At 36.7% G+C, this 22,332-nt stretch overlaps 2 protein-coding genes across 2 annotated transcripts; one reads left to right on the forward strand and one right to left on the reverse strand.

Annotated features, from left to right (window-relative positions):
• Window positions 1-5,307: 5,307 nt before the first annotated feature.
• Window positions 5,308-6,072, reverse strand: LOC132066105 (uncharacterized mitochondrial protein AtMg00810-like). The gene has a single exon (XM_059459490.1). The coding sequence runs from the start codon at window positions 6,070-6,072 to the stop codon at window positions 5,308-5,310; it is 765 nt and encodes a 254-aa protein (XP_059315473.1).
• A 7,120-nt stretch (window positions 6,073-13,192) lies between these two features.
• Window positions 13,193-21,259, forward strand: LOC132067470 (uncharacterized). Its single transcript, XM_059460725.1, has 10 exons — window positions 13,193-13,513; window positions 14,854-14,931; window positions 15,048-15,586; window positions 16,509-17,144; window positions 17,295-17,449; window positions 18,454-18,665; window positions 18,787-18,920; window positions 18,997-19,343; window positions 19,418-19,521; window positions 20,916-21,259. The coding sequence occupies exons 1-10, from the start codon at window positions 13,225-13,227 to the stop codon at window positions 20,984-20,986; spliced, it is 2,565 nt and encodes an 854-aa protein (XP_059316708.1). The 5' UTR covers window positions 13,193-13,224; the 3' UTR covers window positions 20,987-21,259.
• Window positions 21,260-22,332: the final 1,073 nt, after the last annotated feature.

Here is a 22,332-nt window from a genome sequence, read left to right on the forward strand (position 1 = left end):
ACTTGTATTTTGTATGTATTTTAGAAGTATTAAAATTGTTCTTTAATTTTTGAAGTATATTGTACGAAAAAAAATGGATTTTATGGTTCAATAATGAATTCAAGTGTACCATGAATATATACTTAGAGAAAATGCATAGAACTCTTCACGATTCATCAATAAAATATAGTGAAAACATGTAGGAAATGCAAACTTGATATTGAAATGCACTTTGTAATTTTTTAACGATAACTATACAAGAAAAATATAAATGTAATAAAAACAGAATTCAAATCTACGATTAGACTATACAACAAGCGGGATCATTACCAAAATACATAAAACTTCTTCTAAAATCTTCATAAAAATAATGTCGCAACAGTGATGTTATACATCAAAAAAAAGTTGGAGAAAAAAAAAACAACTTAAAACATAAACTGTTCTGTCTACAAATCTACTTTTGAACATCTACTAAAATCACTGCATCATAATCAACGGTAGCCTTGACAGGTATTGGTGGTTGCTCGTTATCAATAAATGCATTCAGGGTTGCAACATGTCGATTTTACGTCGTATCTCATACGGAGAAACTTTGCATCAATTTCATTTGGAATGCGTCAAGATATACTGAAACTTTACATTAACAAAACATGAAAAAATAACAAAATAACAAATTAACCACAATAAATAACAACACATTCAAGATATACTATAAATATAATGCAAATATATCAATGTCAAATGCATTATAGGTCACTGTAACAAAGGTGTGATTGTCTTGTAAAAATACACTTCAAATACTGCCGAATATATACTACAAAATATACTTTGATAAAAAGTAAAGACAAATTCAAAATCGCATAAATTTACAAGTAACAAATTAGTTTGAAAAAATATATAACACACAATTAAAAACACAAACTAATTGAAATAATAAAAAATACGACAAAAATATACTTAAAATGTATGCAAAATACAGATGTGGTGAATTGAAAAAACAGAAATTAACTGAAGTTCAAAACACAAACTAATTTAAATAATAAAAAATACAACAAAAATATACTTAAAATGTATGCAAAATATAGATACGTGAATTGAAAAAACGGGAATTAAGCAAGTTCATCGAAAAATACGATAAAAATATACTTAAAATGCATGTAAAATACATAGCTGGTGAAGTGAAAATAGGGTCATTAATAAGAAAAAATACCTCTCGGAGAACATGAACATTTTTACTCTTGTCCAATAACAAAAACTTCAGATCTGTATTCAAAAATTCCGGTGGCTGGCGGCGGAGGGCATCTAGGAACAATCGTGGCGGTTAAATGATTCGGTCTTTAATATTTTCTGTTCAAATAGGCTGATCTTTTTAATTGCTACAGATCTGACCATGTCAAATAGGCTGGTCTTTGTAATTGCATGGTCAGATCTGACCATGCAATTGCTACGAGTCGGCAGGAAAAAAGAGAACGGCGATGCCGGTCGAGATCCGCGCCGGAGGAAAAACCTGGAGAAGATGGTGGTCTAAAATGACATGAGGATGAATGATACATGGATCCCTCAAAAAACAAAACAAAACAAAAAAAAACCTTTAAACTTCACTTGAATACGGGGAAAGATGAAATACGACAGGCTTAGTAAAGCCCAAAGAAACAAAGATGATGAGGAGAACAAAATAACGAGAGAATCTTACATATTTTAGGAAATAGAGTTGAATTTTGGCGGTAAAGGTTGAAATTAATGACGATTAATACGGAAGTAAAAAAAGAAAGTGAAAGAAATCGAAGAACCGATTTGAAAAGCACGAAATTAGGGGAGATGGGAGTTAGAAACGTATCTTTAGAAAAAGGGGAGAGAGAGAAAGTGTGCAACTAAAAAATAGGGGTGTGGGGAGTGGTAAGTTAATTGGTAGAAAAGTGGGTAGCTATGTCACGACCCAACTGGAGGGCCATGACGGGCACCCGGTGCTAACCCACCCGGGTACCTCTCATCGTACATTCACATTTTACATTTAGGTGAGCCACATAGCTTAATCATAATTTCTATCCATCATTCATGCTAATCTCGTTGGACGACAATACATTCATAACATCATTAACAACTAAGCCCATATCAATATACATAAGCGACGAGGCTGTCAAAAGATATACAAAATATAAACTGACAAGGCTAAGGACATCTAGTCATACACAATCGTCTACGAGCTCTATGAGAGTATGTGACATCATATAGGCGGGACGGGACCTCGCACCCATGGTATGTACACAAAAGAATAATACCAAAAGTTGTAGCTCCGGAATGAAATGGAGAAACCTACGTAGTCCCACGAGTGAGAAGTCTATGGATCGGTCTGTCTCCCTATCCACTGTGGTATGACGCGGTGTCCACAAACAAAAGGACGTCGGTACGAATAATATGCCGAGTATGTAAAGCATAATCAACATCATAATATGACGTAAGAGATGACACGAAATAGCATAGGATGGAGGAATCGGGGAGTAGTAGAGCCATCATCATAATTACTTACTTGTCTTTCATAGGGACCTTCCATTTCTAATGCGTGCTTGTGTACATACATATATGCGTATACCTATGTCCATATCCGCATACATATCCATGTCCATGATCATATACATATTCACATCCATTTTCATATCCGTATTCATATACATATTCGTATTCATATACATATTCGTATCCATAGCATACCCCGTCATGAATGTTCGGTGGTTTCCACATACCTGGCCATGACAAGGCTCGGTGTCATACATACTGGCCCTACCAAGGCTCGGTGTTATCCGTACCCAATCTGCGCTGGTGTCTTCGCAATAGGTATCATACCCGGCCATATAAGCTCGGTGTTACATAATGGTCATACATACTTAAATCCATATATGTAGGAGTTCATGAGTATCATCGTTATCATTGACATCATCATTTTCATTATATCTATCCTTAGAGGATCAACTATCATATAAAAGAGACAATAGAATCGTGAACTGATGTGGCGTGATTTTTACGCCACAACCGATACTTTTCAGCTATAAGTTTTACTTGTTGTTAAGCAAGTCGGTGTGATTTGACGTGTTTTTTGGTGTTTTTTCGGTAAAGGAACATTTGGCACAATCACGATTGAAGGCGGCTGTGTCGTAAATTGAAGTTTACGGCTCGTATTCTACAATACGGGCCGTATTCCATGGTCGTATTAAAGGATTTCGAAACAGTAAAGTCAAGTTGGGAAGATGGTGATTTACGAAAGTGAGCTTTACGGACCGTATTTCAGTTTACGATCCGTATTCCATCACGTATTTAGTCATTCAAGCGTTTGGCGAAAAGTCCGAGATTAGCGAGAGTGAAAGACGACCAAGCGAGACGGGCCAATCGTAAACCACTTTACGGTCCGTATTTTGGAAGGTTGAGTTGCACACAACTGGGAAGCTGACTTGGGCGTAAACACTAATTACGGTCCGTAAAGTGATTTACGGACCGTATTTCGTACTGACGGGACTAAAATGCAAATCTGTAACTTGTGTATTTTCCAAACCTATAAATAGTCCATTGTAGGGTTTTATTAGAGAGTTCTCATATTTTTAGTTTTTGACTTAGAACATAAAATACTCTCAAGTTTTTGAAGGTTCTAACATCAATCCAATTATTCTCAATTCCTCTTTTATCCAAAGTAAGCAATTATGAATTCTTCAATTTCTTGTTTCTTGTTCTTTGTCATGAGTAGCTAATTCTCTCTACTAGGGTTGTGAACCCAATTGATGGGTGTTTTGTGATTGGGTTGTGATTGATATACAAATAATGGATTATTAGGGTTTGTTTATTCTTCATTCTTCATTCATAATTAATGGTTGCAAACATTGATTAAAGCCACAAACCTTGATTTATTTGGGAAAATAATTAGGGTTGGTAAGAATAAACAACAAGAACTCAAAGCATTAAACTTTGTTTAATAAATTCACTTAGGAATAAGAAGAATTTACTTGGCATGATTAATCATTCTTCATAAACACTTTCTTATATTTGGGAAAATCATAGAAAGACATAATCTTTATTTATTGGAAAATAGTAGAGATTCACATAGAGATTAAGTGCATTCATGTAATGATCCATTATAAGTATATCAAGATCAATACCCATGATCATACACCCTATCTAACGGGGACACAACCTTAGTTTCTTTTACCATAAACTTCCACCAAATCAATATTTAGTAGTTAGTTACTAAAAAACCCAATTTCTACCAAAATCATCGGATTAAGATATTAGACCTAAACATAGCAATCTACGAATTTAGTAACCTTTTCACACCCTATTCCCTGTGGGATTCGACCCCAACCTTGTTGGGTTACTATATTTGACAACGTCCGCGTTATACCATTAATAGGTGTAATTTGAGCGTATCATGAACGTATCGAGAATCGTAAGCTTTGGTAATCTTAGAGAGAGAGTCATTTGGAAGACATTATGGAGCTCATGAAAGGATATATATAGCAAGAGAACCATGCCTTAATGAAAGAAGGGTTAGCCTTACATATCTCTTGATCTCCTTAACTATTTAGCGTTCACCGTTGAAGCTTGAATAATCTACATTTAGAAGGATTCATGCCATGGTTAAGCCTTAATGAAACTCTTCAATTCAAACTAGGGTAATTCATGTTCTAATGAAAATTGAGCAGCATTTCCCCTATTTCGTCAACTTCCACTATATCACAAAACTGTAGAATTACACAGCCGTGGAGATGAGAGAAGGTTGAGTATTGTTGATAAATTGATCATGTACGATTAGCTCTATTTATACACATATTAATTGTAGAGTCCTAAGTAGTAAACAACTAGAAATACACTCCTACGTATACAACCGCATGTACACTTAAGCTAGGAAAACTAGGAAAACCTATTGTAAGTCAACTAGGTTATCTCATACATGGAAGACTTCATATCCATGCACGAGTCTTCTATCTCGCAACACTTCCCTTCAAGCTTGTGAGGTGGTGGTATACACACTCCTAGCTTGCTTCGAATCTTGTGAACTCACCCGCTTTGTCAATGCCTTAGCGTGAATATCCGCCGCCTGATCTTTTAGTTCTACAAATGTGTCACAAGTCGTCCTCTAGCTACCTTCTCCCTTACAAAGTGATAATCCATTTCCACATGTTTAGTTCTAACATGTAAAACTGGATTTACTGTCATGTATAATGCACTGATGTTGTCACAAAATAGTGTTGGCGCTGATTTCAAGTACACTCCTATATCATTAAGAATGTATATTATCCAAGTCATTAAATCAGCTTTGTTGAGGCGGTGCTCTATATTCTCGCTTCAAAGATCGGACCTTGACAACGTACGTTGCTTTCTAGAGGCCCAAGAGATGCAATTTGCACCTAGATATATTGAGTAACTGTGGTTGACCTCCTTGTTATTACACAACCTCCCCAATCTCGCATCCGAGAATCCATACAATCTAAGTGGTGATCTAGCTAGCAACCTCAGACCATAGTTTGATGTCCCTCTCACATATCTAAGAATCCTCTTTACGGCCTGAAAATGTTCAGTGTTTGGAGCCTGCATAAACTGGCTAACTAGATTAACTGCATGTGATATATCAGGCCTAGTTAGACACAGATATTGGAGACTTCCTACAACACTCTTATACAATGATGCATCAGCTGTGTTTCCTGTTGCTAGTTGTAGACCATGTTTCTGTGCCAAAGGTGTGCCAACTAGTTTTGTAAGTGCCATATTAGTCTTGACAATTACGTTAAAGATACTTCCCTCGACTCGGATGGATACCGCCTTTGAAATAATGTACTTCAATTCCCAGAAGAAGTGTAATGGTCCAAGATCTTTCATAGCAAACTCTTTTGCAAGGCAAATTATATCACTAATGAACTCATCCGAGCTTCCAAAGATAATAATGTCATCCACATATAGAAAGTAAGATAATACCTCTTCTATTCTTAACGACAAACAATGATGAGTGTAACGCTTTGCGTTGAAAACCAAGGTGTAGTAAGTAAATACTAAACTGTCAAACCGAGCTCTAGTGCTTGTTTGAGCCCATACAATGCCTTCTTGAGGAGACATACATGATCCGGATATCTTGGATCAATGAACCCCGGTGGTTGACTCATATACACTTTCTTGAAGAAATCCATGTAAAAAAGCATTCTTAACATCCAATTGCCTTATAGACCAGTGCAAGCTTATAGCAACAGACAAAACCACCCTTATAGTTGTAGCTTTGACTACTGGGCTAAATGTTTCTTCAAAATCAATGCCTTCAAGTTGTGAGTATCCCTTGGCAACCAAACTGGCTTTATATCTATCAATAGTGCCATCAGACTTCAACTTAGTCTTGAACACCTATCTTGAGCCAACAATATTCATGTCTGCAGTTCTGGAAACAAGAATCCAAGTCTGATTCTTGTCTAGTGCATCAATTTCCTCTTGCATAGTTGCATACCAGTGGGGACTAGCAAGTGCTTGTTTCACACTTTTTGGCTCCACATCTATCTTTTCAGCAGTCAATGAAGTGTGAGTCATGGGCATTTTCTTTGCCTTGTGTCTAGTCATCATGTAATGTCCTTCTGCTGCTTCTAATTCACCTATTTGAGCAGCTTCACTTGGATCTGAGGGGACTTGTATAGGTATATTGTCACTATCTCCAGTGACATTAAACGATTTTGACAGGTCAACTTCCAATTGTATGCCTTGTAGATCTTTGTCTTTGCTTATGACCTTGTTAGGACCTTGAGTTCCTCCATTTTCTTGTGTATGAGCATTATCACCACCTATATGAACATTATCATCACTTGTGACACTGTTTGTGTCATCTTCTTCTTCGTTGGATCATCATCTTGTGTCACGTTTCCTTCCACATCATGGGCGGCTTGAACAAGCTCGTACAAACTCGGTGTTTGTGTTAGTAATTACCTAGTTCTTACAAGGCTCACATCATCTCTTGTCTCGGCATTGTTATTAGATTCTAGCAACACTTCCCCGAGATATTCTTGTCACTGAAAGCTCGGCCGTCCTGCATATTAGAAAAGAACTCATGGAAAGTAGCTAGGTGAGGTGAGGACACTGTGGCACTTGGTTGATCTGTTTGAACATAGGGTAGAGTAAGTTCATCAAAAATAATATGTCTAGACACATAGACTTTCCCAGTCTGTGGATGATAGCATCTATATCCCTTGTGTAGGCTGCTATAGCCAATGAACACACAAGGGTATGTTTTAGGTGAAAATTTATTTTGTCCCTTTATATAAGGATAACACCTACAACCAAATACTTTCAGCCGTTATAGTGCGGTTCAACACCATGCAACTTCACAAAAGGAACTTCATTCTTTAGAAGGCGAAGATGGCATCCTATTTATCAAAAACACGGCTTCGTAAAAAGGCTTCAACCCACGTAAATCGAGGCAATACGGCATGAAACAAAAGTGTCAATCCAGTCTCTACTATATGTCTGTGTTTTCTTTCAAATATGCCATTTTGTTCTGGGGTGTCTGGACAAAATATATGCCTGATAATACCACCGTTTTCCAAGTGCTTGACAAACTCAGCCTGAATGAATTCACCACCTCCATCATATTGGAATATCTTAATAGTGTTAGAAAACTGTTTTTCAACCATCTTTTGGAATTTAAGAAACACTTCATAAAACTCAGATTTCTTTCTTAAGGGATAAAGCCATGTATATCTTGTATGATCATCCACAAAAACCACATAGTACTTCATATGTTGAGAGGACACAACTGGTGCTGGACCCCAGAGATCATAATGTATCTTATGTAAAGGAAACTTCTTAATTTTATTTCTTGAATCAAAAGGAAGTTTACAACTTTTCCCTAATCGACGGCCTAGTACGGACGTAGGCACTTTGTTCCAACTTCTAACATCAATATTCTTGCTACTACTCAATAATTTTAAAGACTTCAAACTAAGATGACCTAATCTAGAGTGCCAAATACTTTCCGACTTCTTCCAATCTCGTGTTCTTTGCTAAGGCATAGAGGTTGTTATCTTCCGATTGATATAGTCCTTTTGACAGGGTCCGCTTGCCGATGGTGTCCCACTGAATTCTTGTCCTTAACAAAAAAACCAAACTCATCAAACTCAAGTTTTGCACAATTATCCTTTGCAATTTTACTAACCGACGTGCTTCTTTGCAATGCTGGAACTACAAGTATATCCTTAATATGCAATCGATTTCTTTGTATTGCCAACGTGTGTAATAGCTAACCGTGCACCATTCCCAACAATTATTTTATCGGTTCCTTTATAAGTGTGGAGATCGACAGATTACTGTTGTATTTGTTATGTGTGTGTGGCACCCGAGTCCATATACGGCTTCATCCTCACCGTAGGATTCTCGAGTTGACGACAAGGCCTCGAGGAAGATCTTCTTGACCGATACGAGTAGTCCCATCCGTAAAAGCACTTCAAGGTGAATGATTGTTTCTTCCACAAATTTGACAGGCCTCGGTACTAGTTCTTCCTTTTCCATTATTTGAACCACTGCATGCCTTGGTTATTCCGAGTGTTTTGGTTTGTGGTGTCTGGTCTGAAACCCCTTCCTCTTAAATTGTAGTTGGAGTTTCTCTTCTCTCGATTATAGTTTCCTCTTCCCTACCTCTTGTGTAGTGAAAGCCATATTGTAGTTGTCGTGGCATCTCCTCTCTTCTTCCCTCATGTCAAAACCTCTAAGAGAGTTGACAAATTCATTCGGATATGGAGCTTTGCCCAACATGACCCCTAAAAAGGTCTTATACTTTGAACCTAGACCTCCGGCAAAGTTAATGACTTTCTTTATCTTCATCGACTAGCTTGTGTATAGCAAGAAGCCATCACATATGCCCTTTAATTCTTTCAAATACTCATCAAGTTTCTTTGTCCCTAACTTAATGTTTTGCGGTTTGTTGCTTAAGTTGGAACTCTTTATCCTTTGTTGCTTGAAGGTAGGCTTCCTCCAAGCACTCCCACATCTCTTTGGCAGTGTTGCATCCAACAATGAGGTACATACTTTTTCCTCGATCATTGTTCACCGATATCTAAGTCCTCACAAGAACATCTTGTTCATCCCAACCGGCTTCTCGGAGATCTTCTCATTTTCATCAAAAGCCTTTCCGCATCATCTTTGTCCTCGACGAACTGTCTCGTGCTTGTTTTCATGGACTATTTTTGTCACTTTCATGACTTGCATCAACCGCATGATTTGAGTTCTCCAAATAAGGTAGTTGGTAGGCTTTAGCTTGATAGGGCAAGCAGCGGCCGTAAGGTGATGCGGGAGGAAGCGAGAGAGAGACAAGGAAGAGGAGGCGAGTTTGAGGCCATTGTTGTGTTTTTACCGATAACGAGGTTTTTGCGGCGTAGTTGTGTGTGTTTAATGCTCGATACCATATAGAATTACACGTAGTGGAGATGAGAGAAAGGTTGAGTATTGTTGATAAATTGATCATGTACGATTAGCTCTATTTATACACATAGTAATTGTAGAGTCCTAAGTAGTAAACAACTGGAAAATACACTCCTAATATGTATACAACTGCATGTACACTTAAGCTATGAAAACTAGGAAAACCTATTGTAAGTCAACTAGGTTATCTCATACATGGAAGACTTCATATCCATGCATGAGTCTTCTATCTCGCAACTCCCAAACAACCACAATAATATCCACAATATCATAATCAAGTATTCACATTCGATTTAGCCTTCAAAATTTATCCTTGTGTTTAACTTATGCCAGCAACTTCATACCCATTTTAGCACATTTTCATATAATGCATCTTCATCACCATTAATACTTTCCATAGCAATATTATACCCATATTATACTAAGAATCATAACTCAAGTTAGCTTACTACTCAAAAACCTCATAAAAACTACATTTAGAACTCATCTTCTCCTTTTTCCTTCTACCCAAGTTGTTCAACAAATAAACATTCTTGATAGTATGTAATAAGTATGAAAACTAACCTTTTATCTCATAAGAATAAGCTTTGGAGCAAGCTATCAACTTATATGAAAACCCTAACTTCAATATCCAAAGAATTCTTGGAGTTTATTAACCCTAGCAAGACCTCTAGCACATGGGTATCTTGATTCTTGCCTCTTGATATTTAATCTCTCTTGGATTTGGCTTGGAATAGTTTATGAAGTGGAAGAGAGGGTTTTTGGAGAGCCTTTGGATCTGATTTGGTAAAATAATATGTCCAAATGAAGTGGAACGAAATATATAAAGCGGAACTTAAACTCATGTCGGGCAATTCTGCGCCCATTTTGTCGGGCCGTATAAATTCCTACGGACCGTCAAAATGGTAGGTAGAACTGCCCTTGATCAAATATGGGTCACTGTGACCATTTGACGCTGGAGTGTGTCAATTTGATGGACCACAGAATTTTTACGCGAGGAGCCGTCAAATGGTCCTTGAAATTTTCTTTCGGACGATCCGTCGTAGAATAGCCATAACTTTTTACTCAGACATCACATTGACGAGCGGTTTATTGAGTTGGAAACTAGACTCGATGAACTTCAATTTGGACAAAAGAAACACCCAAAAATCCTCATATTCCAGGAGATATGCCCCCACCAATTTGGACCAAAATTCTGTCCGAAAATTTTGCCAAGTTTTACCAAAGTTCCCACAAACTCAATTCCTTTATTTGTTTGTTCTTAAATCCTTCCATAGCTCATTTCATGGGCTTAAACCCCCATAAATATAATATGGGAACATGTAATCTCATATATCCTAGTAACTCCTGTTTCCGCGATTAGGACAACTAACGCCTAACGAATCTCAACGGACGAAACTACGAGGTGTAACAAGCTATAAGTTGTAAAAATATAATATTATAGCTACTAAACTTAATTATTAAATAGTATAGTTTTGTTCCATAAATATGTAATATAGTAAGCTATGCCAAGTAAAATTTACTTTTAAGTATGTTACCTACAATCTGGCCCAATAAGCCAAGAGCCCTTCTTACTTTTAGTTTGTTACCTACAGTTTGGCCCAGTATTATAGAAATACAATTACAAGGGGTTCAGTTCACAAATGGCGTACATACGGGCTGGTCTTGACTTTTTGTCTCCGCTTAACAAATTTTTTGAAAAATAGACTTGTTTCAGAAAATTAGCTAGGCAAATTTTCTGTTGCCCATTGGATATAAGTTGTGGACATAAATTAGTTTTTCCTATGAGACAGAAGTTCAGAATATTTCAAGACAGTGAATCAGCTCACAATTGACCATGGGTTCTGTCTTACAGAAAAATGTTAGCACTTATGCACGATGGATAATAGAGGCAAAACTTTTGTTGCCCATCGGGCATTACTTGTGGTCATCTATTAGTTTTGCCTATAAGGCAGAAGTTTAGGATATTTTAAGATAGTGAACCTGCTCAATTCTCCATAAGTTCTACTTTATAGGCAAAAGCTAGAACTTATGCTTGACGGGCAACAAAAGTTCTTCCAGCAGATTTTTTCAAGTTAAGAATATTTTAAAGGATTTTATTAAGAATGACCAAAATTCAAGACCGACCACTTTTGAGAACATCAAGCGTCATTTCCTGAATTACAAGATATTTGGGTCGAACACTGAAGAGGTCAAGAGGAGTTAGTGTTTGGAGTTAATTGATTTTGTAGCCTTTACAAATATATTTTCAGGTTATGCTTTTGTTTACAAAAGATTTTTATGTTTACACATAAGAAGCACCGGATATAGCATACAAGAGATCTTTGCATGGTCATTTTATTATATACAGATTATAAAAGGTTTAATTGATCCATTTCCACTATTGTTTTATCAGAGGTATTTATGAAGAACAAAATATACCCCCACATGCACCTATTTATAGAATTTGTCCCTTAAGTAGAGATGACTTTAAGAAATAAGGTGTTTCTTGTCGCTTTATTAGTAAGTAAGCCTGTTTTATATAGAAGAATTCATTCTGTCGCGTAAGATCCTCAAATCAACTACGACTACCGAAATAGGTTCGTTGAGGAGAGAACTTTTCCAGATGAACCTTTTGGTGGCTCTATTCCTTATGGTTGTGCGGAGTATGTGTTCGAGTGGGCTCCTGACTGCCTCGTAACCTTGTCATCGCCTATCAAAATAAAGGAAAATAAATAATGAAGCAAAATTAATTGCAGCAGTCATAATAATAAGAAAATTTGAATCACACTATTATATACAATATTTAATATCTTAATTTATATCTCGAAAGTATACTATATATATATATACACTTATTATTTTGTAAATATTTTTTCGTGAAAGAGCATGACGTGTGATATTTTTAAATAAGTATTTTCGCATATTGAGTTTCATCTACATTTTACGCATTCTTTTTCACCCATTTTTTTTTTATTTCTTTCAATATATATCGTGATTGAAGCTGTGCATATTGTTTAGCTAGCAAAAAAAAAAAAAAAAAGGAAGAGCTGTTGCATATTATTATTGTTTTAGATTAATAATTAAAAATGTTTATTGAAAGGGTTTAATTTGTGATTTGTGGTCAAAAGAGGGGAGATCAATTGTAAGTGAATGAACAAAAGTTTGTACTAGTAAGTTTAGGTATTGTGATTGTTAATACATACAATTGAAACAAGTGGTCATAGTTTGAATAATAAATCTGAGTTGTGACACACACAGATCCAAAGCCGATCGCAACCTCTCTACTCTCTTTTCCGATCAGGTATTTTTCCGATTAGTTTTTACTGTCTTCGAATTTATCTCTACTGTTTTACTAATGTTTATTACTTGAATAATGTAGTCCTTCCTTCCAACCACAAACACGATTTTCACTCGATAATGATCCAATACTTTTTCTATTTCTCTTACTTTTTGGTGTCATTTTTCTAGCTTTACTGTATTTATTTGTGTTATTTACTAATGATATTACTTGAATGTACTACTTATTATTCTCATTTTCTAGTTTTACTGCCTTGACACTTCTCTATGTTTATTACTAGTTGAATGTAGTTGTAACACGAAATCTACGGTTATTTTATCAGCTTGTTAGAATTTAATTAGTTTGTTACAAGCATATAGTCATAATTGCAATGCCTTGAGCAGAGGTTGATGTAGCATCCAATGCCTCAGTGGAACTCTGTTTTGTGCATAGAAAATTAATTGGACTTGCTCCATTTTAACCTTCATTTCTGTCTTTGGTTAAAAGGAGTAAGTTTAGATAGTGAAAGCTAAGATTTTATTTTTGCAGGGGAAATCATGAACTTCCTGATGCTGAGGTCTAATCAGACTGCAGCTTCCGAGCATTCACCTGCTCGTGAAGTTCAATCCGAGCCAAATCATGCTCCCAAACCAAGTACTACTTTGGAGGGCCTTATTGCTGAAGAACCTTTTACAGAGAGTGAGAAACGCCACGGTGAGGGTCATGAATATGGGAATGAGGACGACGACGATCTTGCCGACATAAATGAGAAAACCAACTCTCAATTTGCTGCTGCCAACCACATTGATGTTAAAGAGGATGAAGGATGGATAACTATCCCAAAGGGTAACATCCTTCCTTTTCTCTTTTGCTCTGAAAGTGTATTTTCTTCATTTTTGTTTTCTGCCCCTTGTGTTTGATGTATGGTATTTGTATCTGTATGCTCAATACCTATAAGATATGCTGCATCACATGTCTTGTCCTATATTGATACATAGCACGTGGCTGTATGCATTAGTTGTCAGAAAGGGAGAGTAACTTGAATTGGTTTCCTGCGGAGTGAGAGTTTGTGCAACATCGACAGGAAATTTCTATTTCCTTAACTGTGTGGACTCCTAGTACTCACTGTCTGGATGAGTTGTGAGACTCTCTGGAGTCTTTCATCTATAAAGTTTAAAGTTTTATTGCCAAAAAATCTCCAGTACAGATTGGGATAGTACCTTTATGCCTAATTTCATAATAATGTCCTTCTACCTCAAGTCGTAACAAAGAATTTTGTTAGGAGTTAGTCTACAATCCTGTTGTCTGAGTCTTTCTTGTGGGCATTCTACTGGCTCGATAGCGATTTTAAACTTTAGATTACCATAGTTATTATGGAAAGATTGTCCATTCTTTGTAGGAGAAAAAGGACACTTGTAAAGATATTCTCATCTCGGTGGACAATTGGATAATACAACTCTTATATTCACCAATGATCGGGAGTTTTTCTAAGAGGGAGGCAGATGGCAATCATTTATACCTGATGATAGCCTGCCTAGTGTCCTTCCCAGCTATTTGCTATTGGTTCCATTTAGTAAGTTACTCATGGAAGTCTGAATCCAGTGCTTGGAAATGTTAGCATCTTTTGCCCTCGTTTAAATTGAAGACTATCATTTGTAATTTTTTTTTTTTTTGTAGATCTTCGCTTTAGTTCTGGTGATGCAGGGTAGAGTAGCTTCCTTTATTCTAAGTCCCATCATTATCATATTTTATAGCTTTGGATCATAATCTGCTGTAAGTATTTTGGCAATTTCCATTGGTCGAGCATCTTAAATTTAAAAGTGTTAATTCAGGAACAACACTTAAGAGTTGCATCACGAAGGGTACTTCTGTTGTCTTCTATTTCATCTCTACTTTTTCTGTAATCACTGATACTATTCAAACTTGGGTGTCCAGAAGGAAATCAAAGAGTCCAGAATCCGTCTATATCTTTTTTCACATAATATTGTTGCTCTCTTCATCTTCTGAAAGCTAATATATTTACGGAATACTTTGTTATGTCTTTGATGAAATCTAAGTTGTGCTTGATTTTTCTGTATTAACTGCTTTTTTGCTTCAAAAAATAGTTTTTGATGTTCAAACTGTTTATCCTGTAATTCCAAATTATCTCAATGAACTAATTACCAAGTCTCGACGTGCCTTTCCAGATAAGCTTCCTGATAACTGGAGTGAGGCACCAGATATATCTTCCATATGCTCAATGGACCGCTTCTTTGTTATACCTGGTAGCTACTACTAATCTCCTTTTCTTCTTGTTGCCTCCTCTCCCCTCTTTTTGTATCATCTTCCACCTTTTTCAGGTTTCCCGTCTTATTTATTTCTAAACTTTCATCAATTATAGGTGAACAGGTCCATATACTTGCATGCCTCTCAGCCTATAAGCAGGATACAGAAATTATTACACCTTTTAAAGTTGCGGCGGTCATGCATAAAAATGGTATTGGACAAAGCAACCAGAAACAAAATGGTAACACAGGGAGTAATTCGGGGTCTGTTTCCCCTGGAGGAGCAGTGGATGATAGTAGTGGGAGTGAGAATGGTAATGCAAAGATTAATACCGAAAAGGAGGTTTCTGCTGGTGAAAATCTGTTGAGATTGGAAGATTACAAAAGACAAACTGAATCACTAGTACAAAGGTTTAACAGTTCTCACTTTTTCGCTCGAATTGCCGAGTCTGATGAGCCTCTGTGGTCAAAAAGAAAAGCTACGGAGGAAGTCTCTGATATGATTGGAGCAGATCGTTCAGAAACAGTAAAGACACTTAATAAGAATCTATCTTTGAGTGCTTCCACTGATAAGGGAAATTTTGATGCTAGAACCTCTGGTGGAGTGGCAAGAAATGCTGTCAAGTGTTGTGCCCTTCCAAATGGAGATATAGTGGTATGTTCCGCAAAAATTTCAGTGTTGGCTGTTACACCCAATCTCTAGTGAAATATCTACAGAAATCCACATGCCATCATCTTTTACTCAAATTGTACTAAGGCATCTTGTTTGTTTCATAGTGTTGACTTTGGTATCTGCTGTCATGTTTCTGTTTTTATATTGAACTTATCCCTGCATGAACCTGTTTCCTGTTACTTAGAATATGTCTAGCAGCTCTAAAAGAAACATAGTTTCTTGATTGTGCGAAATGTCAACTGTGACAAAGAGGATTGATGAGGTCGAAGGAAACCATATTCAGCTTGAGTTTTCAAAAGTGGCAAAAATTTGTTGTCGTCCTGTCAAAACAAAAGCTTAGATGTGGAGATGGTGGTCAGGTGTCATACATAAGCTTGTCCACAGGGATGGAGGTTGTTTGGAAAGGGGATCTGGGAGGAGTAATAAGGGATTTAGAGTATTTTTCTTGAGAGCAGTATCAGGGTCCAGGAGAAGGTTGTTGTGGTGCTGAATTGTATGGCTAGCAAAATTTGGGTTTCTGTGTTGGTGATGTAAAAATTCTGGGAAACTGTGAATGTTCTCTCCAGGCTATGATGGGTTCTTTTGTGTTTCTTCTAGAAGAATGATTTTACTGTTCAATGTAGTGCAGGGTGACAAGTGGATTCTACAGATCTCTTCCCTTTTTTGATTTTCTCCTTATTCGATCTATATAAATTCCATTGAAGACAATCATAACTACGGATCTTAGACAAGTATTGTTTTAGTGGTGTGAACATTTAAATCAGAGTATGAAAAACAGTTCATCTTTTCTTGCTCTTTCTGATGCTTATAGACTTTTAATTGCATTACTTATTGGGTATGCCTTTCTAGTTTTTCCTGGAGAACAACTGATGTAGGTACAATTTTCTTGTCCGGAAGGATGCAGGTACTTTTACAAGTAAATGTCGGTATCGAGTTTGTGAGAGATCCTGTGCTTGAAATTCTTCAATTTGAGAAGTATCAAGAGAGAAGTTTGTCATCTTTGAATGAGGAGAATTTGACTTATGCAAAGCAGGATCCCTGTGGTGAACTGTTGAAATGGCTACTTCCTATAGATAATTCTATTCCCCCTTCAGCACGACCTTTATCCCCGCCTCAATTAAGTTCTAGTGCGAGCATTCGTAGTACATCCACAAAGCCCACCTTATCTGGATCTTCTGGATCACAGCTCTTTTCTTTTGGTAACTTTAGAAGTTACTCCATGTCTTCACTTCCGCCAAATAGTGCACCACCTCCATCTGTTACGACGACCTCCACTACTGGACCAAGTTTTAGTCCAGAAGATTGGGATCGTTTTTCATTTCAAAGGTCAGTGAAGAGTGAAAAGACTGGGAGTGAAGGGCTTTTATCTTTTAGAGGTGTATCTCTTGAGCCAGAAAGATTTTCGGTTCGCTGTGGTTTAGAAGGTATTTTCATTCCTGGAAGGAGATGGAGGAGGAAAATTGAAATAATTCAACCAGTAGAAATTACTTCTTTTGCTGCTGACTGCAATACAGATGATCTCCTGTGTGTCCAGATCAAGGTGGGTTTTATTCCTTAGTCTGAGTAACTTCATTAACTCTTTCATAGTTTATCATATTGAAACCTGTTATTGGATATAGGTATGCAGCTAGGAATTTAATGTAACTTATGGCTTGGGCATGTCTAAACGATTAACAGTATTCTTTTGCAGAATGTCTGTCCAGCACATGCACCTGACATTGTTGTCTACATAGATGCTGTAACAATCATTTTTGAAGAAGCTTCAAAAAGTGGGCCTCCATTATCATTACCAATTGCATGTATTGAAGCTGGGGAGGACTATGGTTTGCCAAATTTGGCCCTCAGGTTCTCTCCTGTTTAACTTCTTTATCTTTATTTAATAAGTGTTTATCTACTTTATCTAACCATTCTGAATAGTGCTAGTGTGCTGACTCAAACAGAGGGCCACTAATCACCAGTTAGGTGTTTGTAAATTAGTACTCTGTTTGGCCAAGCTTCTTGGAGGCTAAGAGCACTTTTTCTGAGATTTGAAGTGCTTTCGAGCAGCAGCTTAAGCAGTTTTTCTGTTGTTGGGAAGAAGCTACAATTTTTTGCTTTTCCCAAGAAGCTGAAGTAGAAAATTAATTTTTTCAAGGAAAAAATATCCTTTTCCCAAGAAGCTGAAGTAGAAAATTAATTTTTTTCAAGGAGAAAATATCCTTTTCATAAATATTTTGGCAAAACTCTCTCATTAATCTAACACATCTATTTTTTGAATGAATACAAACTCTTTTCTCTTTTTCTTTTTTTCTCTTTTTGGCTTCTATCATGGTTTTTTTTTTCTATCTCTCTTCTCCTTCTCCTCTTCCTCTTTGGTATAGTCTTTCAACTATAAATATGAGTTGTTTCTCCCTTTATGATGTATTTTTTTATTTTAGTGTTTTATATTTTAATTAACTAAACATAGAAACTTAATTAAAGTCTTTCATAATGAATACTTAAAATTATCTCTCTGTTTAAGTAATCCTAATTATAAAATGAACCTTGATACTTTTCTTTTTTGTAATTTGACAGTCAAAAACACTTTTAAAAAAGATTGGCTTAACAGAACCTGCTTATCAAATACCTAAAAAGCACTTCTCAAACGAATTGGTTAAACACAAACTGCTTTTCTCCAAAAGTAGTTCTTTGAAAAGCTATTTTGACAAAAGTGCTAAAAATAAGCAGTTTTTGGCAGCTTGGTGAAACAGGCTTTAAGGCTATTATTTTTATTGCTAGCTTCAATTCCAGCGTTGGCCTAAATTTTGTTGTAATTGTTATAATGCTGGATTGTAAGTCCGAAGAGAGTAATTGCAATGTGCCCTTTGCAGGAGAGGTGAAGAACACTCTTTCATTCTCAGACCAGTCAATCCCATCTTGAAGAGTTCCAATGGTCATAGTGGAAAAACTTTTCGATCTTCACGAGTACATTCTAGAAGTGCATCATCAACATGGAACCATTTCTCCAATATTGAGGAAAGAAATATTGGGTCAGCTACTGATAAATATGCAGTTCTGGTATCATGTCGATGCAATTACACAGGTAGGAACTGTTTCTAAGTATTAATCGAAAAAAACGAATTCTTTTTAGGTACATGTATCTGAAAAATATTTATGGGTTTTTACACTTTTTAAGTTCTCGGATCTTCTGTGGATACTTGTAGAATCAAAGTTATTCTTCAAGCAGCCAACAAGCTGGAGACCACGAATTTCTAGGGACCTTATGATCTCTGTTGCATCTGAAATGACAAAACAAACCCTCGGATCTTTTGAAGGAGGTGCTCAGCTTCCAGTGCAGGTTGTACATGATATGAGAATACATGTGTTTTTACTTATCAAGATGAAGGTTTATCTTATATTATTCAATTTGGCAGGTCTTGACTTTACAGGCATCAAACCTGACGTCACAAGATCTGACAATGACAGTGCTTGCACCAGCTTCCTTTACTTCCCCACCTTCTGTGGTGTCATTGAGTACTTCACCGACATCACCAATGAGTCCCTTCATTGGTTCTTCTGATTTTGCAGGGAGGGTGAGTATTGATAAGCAAATTAGTGCTGCTCAGAGCAATAGCTTGGTATCAGTAAATCAAGTACCGGAACGGAATAATCTTTCTCAATCAGTTTCATTTAGTGAGAGGGCCACTCCCATACCTGATGTGCTTCCAAGTGGCGATTTAGGCTGTACACATCTATGGTTGCAGAGCAGAGTTCCCTTAGGGTAAGCATTTATTCGTAAATTTTCTTTATTTCTCATTTCGAGTTTAAGCTTACTCCCCTTCTTGGTTTCTTCAGATGTGTGCCCGCTCAATCTACAGCAACTATCAAACTTGAAGTACTTCCCCTGACGGATGGTATAATCACGCTTGATTCTTTACAGATTGATGTGAAGGAGAAAGGTATTAGCTGAGCTCAATTTGTTAAACTTGTTTCCTACCTTTTGTTTATTTAAATATCCACATTGAGATTCCGAGGATTTGGCGTCAACCCCTGCCCAGATATGTATTAACAGAGCTCGAAGTTCTAAATATGTTGCCTCTTCTTTTGTTGAAATATCTGTTGAGGTAGCGGCATTTGGCATCTGCCTCTATATGGGTATCCTTGAGAATAATTGCATGAATGGTGGAGAGGGGTTTTTAATGCCTAACCTCCTCAATACCTTGTGAATTATGAATTCAAAGGTCCATCCTGGTAATGCTGGGTTTTGCAAAGGTTTGGAAATGGATGGGCTTTTTGTTAAGCATTTTCACTTGATATGAGAAATACCAGGAAGTTTAATAATATTTTTTTTTGGTTCCTTCGTCCCACTCTTGAATTATTTTTTCAAAAATTAGCGCAGGGTGTGAATTACGCGCCTTGGCAATTTTATTGGGTTGGTTGAATTGAAGAACAGAGATGGGATCAGTTAAGAGGAAAATAAAGTAGGGAAGAAAGGAGAAGAGAAGTTCTTTTCCATATTTTGTTTGTGAAGGGAAAACAGAGGATTGGATGACATGTCAGTAATACTCTTCTATGTGCATAAAAATGGAAAAAGACCGTATTTGGTTGGATGAAAATTAGAACTTATCGAGCTACAATTTTGCTCCTATTTCTGGTGGAAAATGAACTGTAAATATGCAATCTTACCCTGCTTTAAGATCCAAATTAGTGACCATATATTTTTTATAAAGAAACAAATAAGGAAAAAATAAATACTGCTTTAATCTGATCCCTCTCTTTATTTATCTTTCTTACTTTTCTCAGTCTCGGGGTGTTCCAATTTGAGGATATCCTCTATTCTCCAAATCTCTACAGGCATTCCAGCATCAAATGGGACTATGCTCTAGGGGCATGTTCTAGTTATCGAGTCTGCAGCCTTTTATTTTTCGTTGGATTTTATCTTCACCTGCTATCCATGCGGTGTATAGGCATTTTCAAGCTGCCTTCATTAATTATCGCAATCTGTCTCTTTCATTCTTCTATTTGCACCATTTCTGTTGGGTAGACTGCATAAAGCAGAGTTAACCCTTGCTATAGTTAGATTTATTGTGTTATCTTTTATGAACCGGGGTGCATTTCCGAACTAGTGATGTAATTTATGAGGAAAGGATGATTGACCCCTTTCAATGGTACATGTGTCTATGGTTTTTCCAAACATTCTGCGAAAATGTTCTATTGTATGTTTTATTATATGTTTTTTCATCTTGTGGATATTGCTTGTTGATTTTCTTTATGATGATCATTTGAGTCCAGAGCAAGTTGAAAGTCAATGTAAGAGAATGAATTTACTGATACAAAAACTCTGAATTGGCAGGTGTGACATATGTTCCTGAACAGTCGTTGAAGATTAATGCAACTTCAAGCATTTCCACTGGGATTATCTGAGGTGACTATTTACAGGTTTCAGATGTCGGTAAGTGGACAGAGAGATACTCATAGTGCTATTGTCATACGTAGATGATACGCGGGCGGGATGTAAATTTGAGGAGTCCCTTTGGTGTGATGATTTTGTGTAGATTTATAATATGCTAGCCTTTAGGAATGGCATGTGATTGACGAACTAAAGGAGAATGGATTACGCGAAGGGATTGTGACTGTACCTTATTGTAGATGATGTTATGTTCAATTTGAAGCACCCACCTGGGGAAAAAGTGAAAAGCAAAAAGAACTATTAAGTTTGTCTATAATTGTTATGTTCCAAAAGTTGATCAGGACGGTCAGGTCATTTCGGATTCTTGGAGATTTCTTACTCTGTTTTTTGGGTGTGCAATTTATTATTTTAAATTTGTTCTTTGATCTACGTGAAGTGTATCTGGTGTTGCTGCTCTTGCCATTTCACACAACCAACTGGTCCTAATAAGATTTTTTTTTTTATCGGTTCAACTATCCAGTATTCGAAATTCATTTACACAGACTAATCTGGACTCCCGCTGTAACTGATAGGTTCACTCTAGTTAAAACGCTCTCTATCGAGAAGTTTTCTATTGCTAGATCTTGAACCCGAGATTTATGATTAAGAGTGAAGATATTTCAATCTCAGACCTCACTTGTGAGATTACACGGGGTATGTTGTTGTCGTGGTTGTATATTTCAATCATCATACCACCCCTTTCCGTGGTAGTGTAATTCTTCTTTTTTTGATGGAATCCTCGAAGGGAATTATATTATTTTAGTTCGTTGAATGTTGAATAATTTTAAGTATTTCATGGTGACCCCTCCCCCGCCAGCGCGCGCGCGCACACACCAAACAAAAGAAAAGGTGGTCAAGCATTTTCTTCTCCAATACAAATACACCAAACAAAAGCAAAGCTAGATAAGCATTATCTCTTTTACTATAATGTTTATTGTTGAACTACAAGCTTTCTACGAAGACACGTAAAGCCTAATAAATTTAGGGGACTTTATCCTATGCTACTCCCACCCTCCAAATCCTCCTTACAGAAATTAATAAAAAACACCTTATTTGGGGCCGCATATGTCGTAGGCCAATTTGTTCAGGGCTGGAGTCCATCCATCTTTCCTGTCGTCTCAGAATAATTTTGGTCATAAAAAACGGTCACAAATTTGTGCAAAGTCAATTTTTTTTCACTAAAGCCTTGAAAAAGGCACCTTAGTGCACGAAGGGTTGTGTCCAAGGGATGTAATTTAAGCAATTTATTCTAACTGCAATATCACAGTTGATATCATGACTCGAACCCCGTAACCTTATAGGTCACAAGAAGACAACTCTA

Source organism: Lycium ferocissimum, chromosome 8 (genome assembly GCF_029784015.1).
Source record: "Lycium ferocissimum isolate CSIRO_LF1 chromosome 8, AGI_CSIRO_Lferr_CH_V1, whole genome shotgun sequence".
NCBI lineage: Eukaryota > Viridiplantae > Streptophyta > Magnoliopsida > Solanales > Solanaceae > Lycium > Lycium ferocissimum.

What these genes read in the sequence shown, in the direction of transcription:
- LOC132067470 (XM_059460725.1), top strand. Translation starts at nt 13,225, where the DNA reads ATGAACTTCCTGATGCTGAGGTCTAATCAGACTGCAGCTTCCGAGCAT. An exon ending in TCCTGTGTGTCCAGATCAAG is followed by an intron (nt 17,145 to 17,294) that starts GTGGGTTTTATT and finishes ATTCTTTTGCAG; the next exon opens with AATGTCTGTCCAGCACATGC. An exon ending in CAGAGCAGAGTTCCCTTAGG is followed by an intron (nt 19,344 to 19,417) that starts GTAAGCATTTAT and finishes TGGTTTCTTCAG; the next exon opens with ATGTGTGCCCGCTCAATCTA.
- LOC132066105 (XM_059459490.1), bottom strand. Translation starts at nt 6,072, where the DNA reads ATGTCTCCTCAAGAAGGCATTGTATGGGCTCAAACAAGCACTAGAGCT.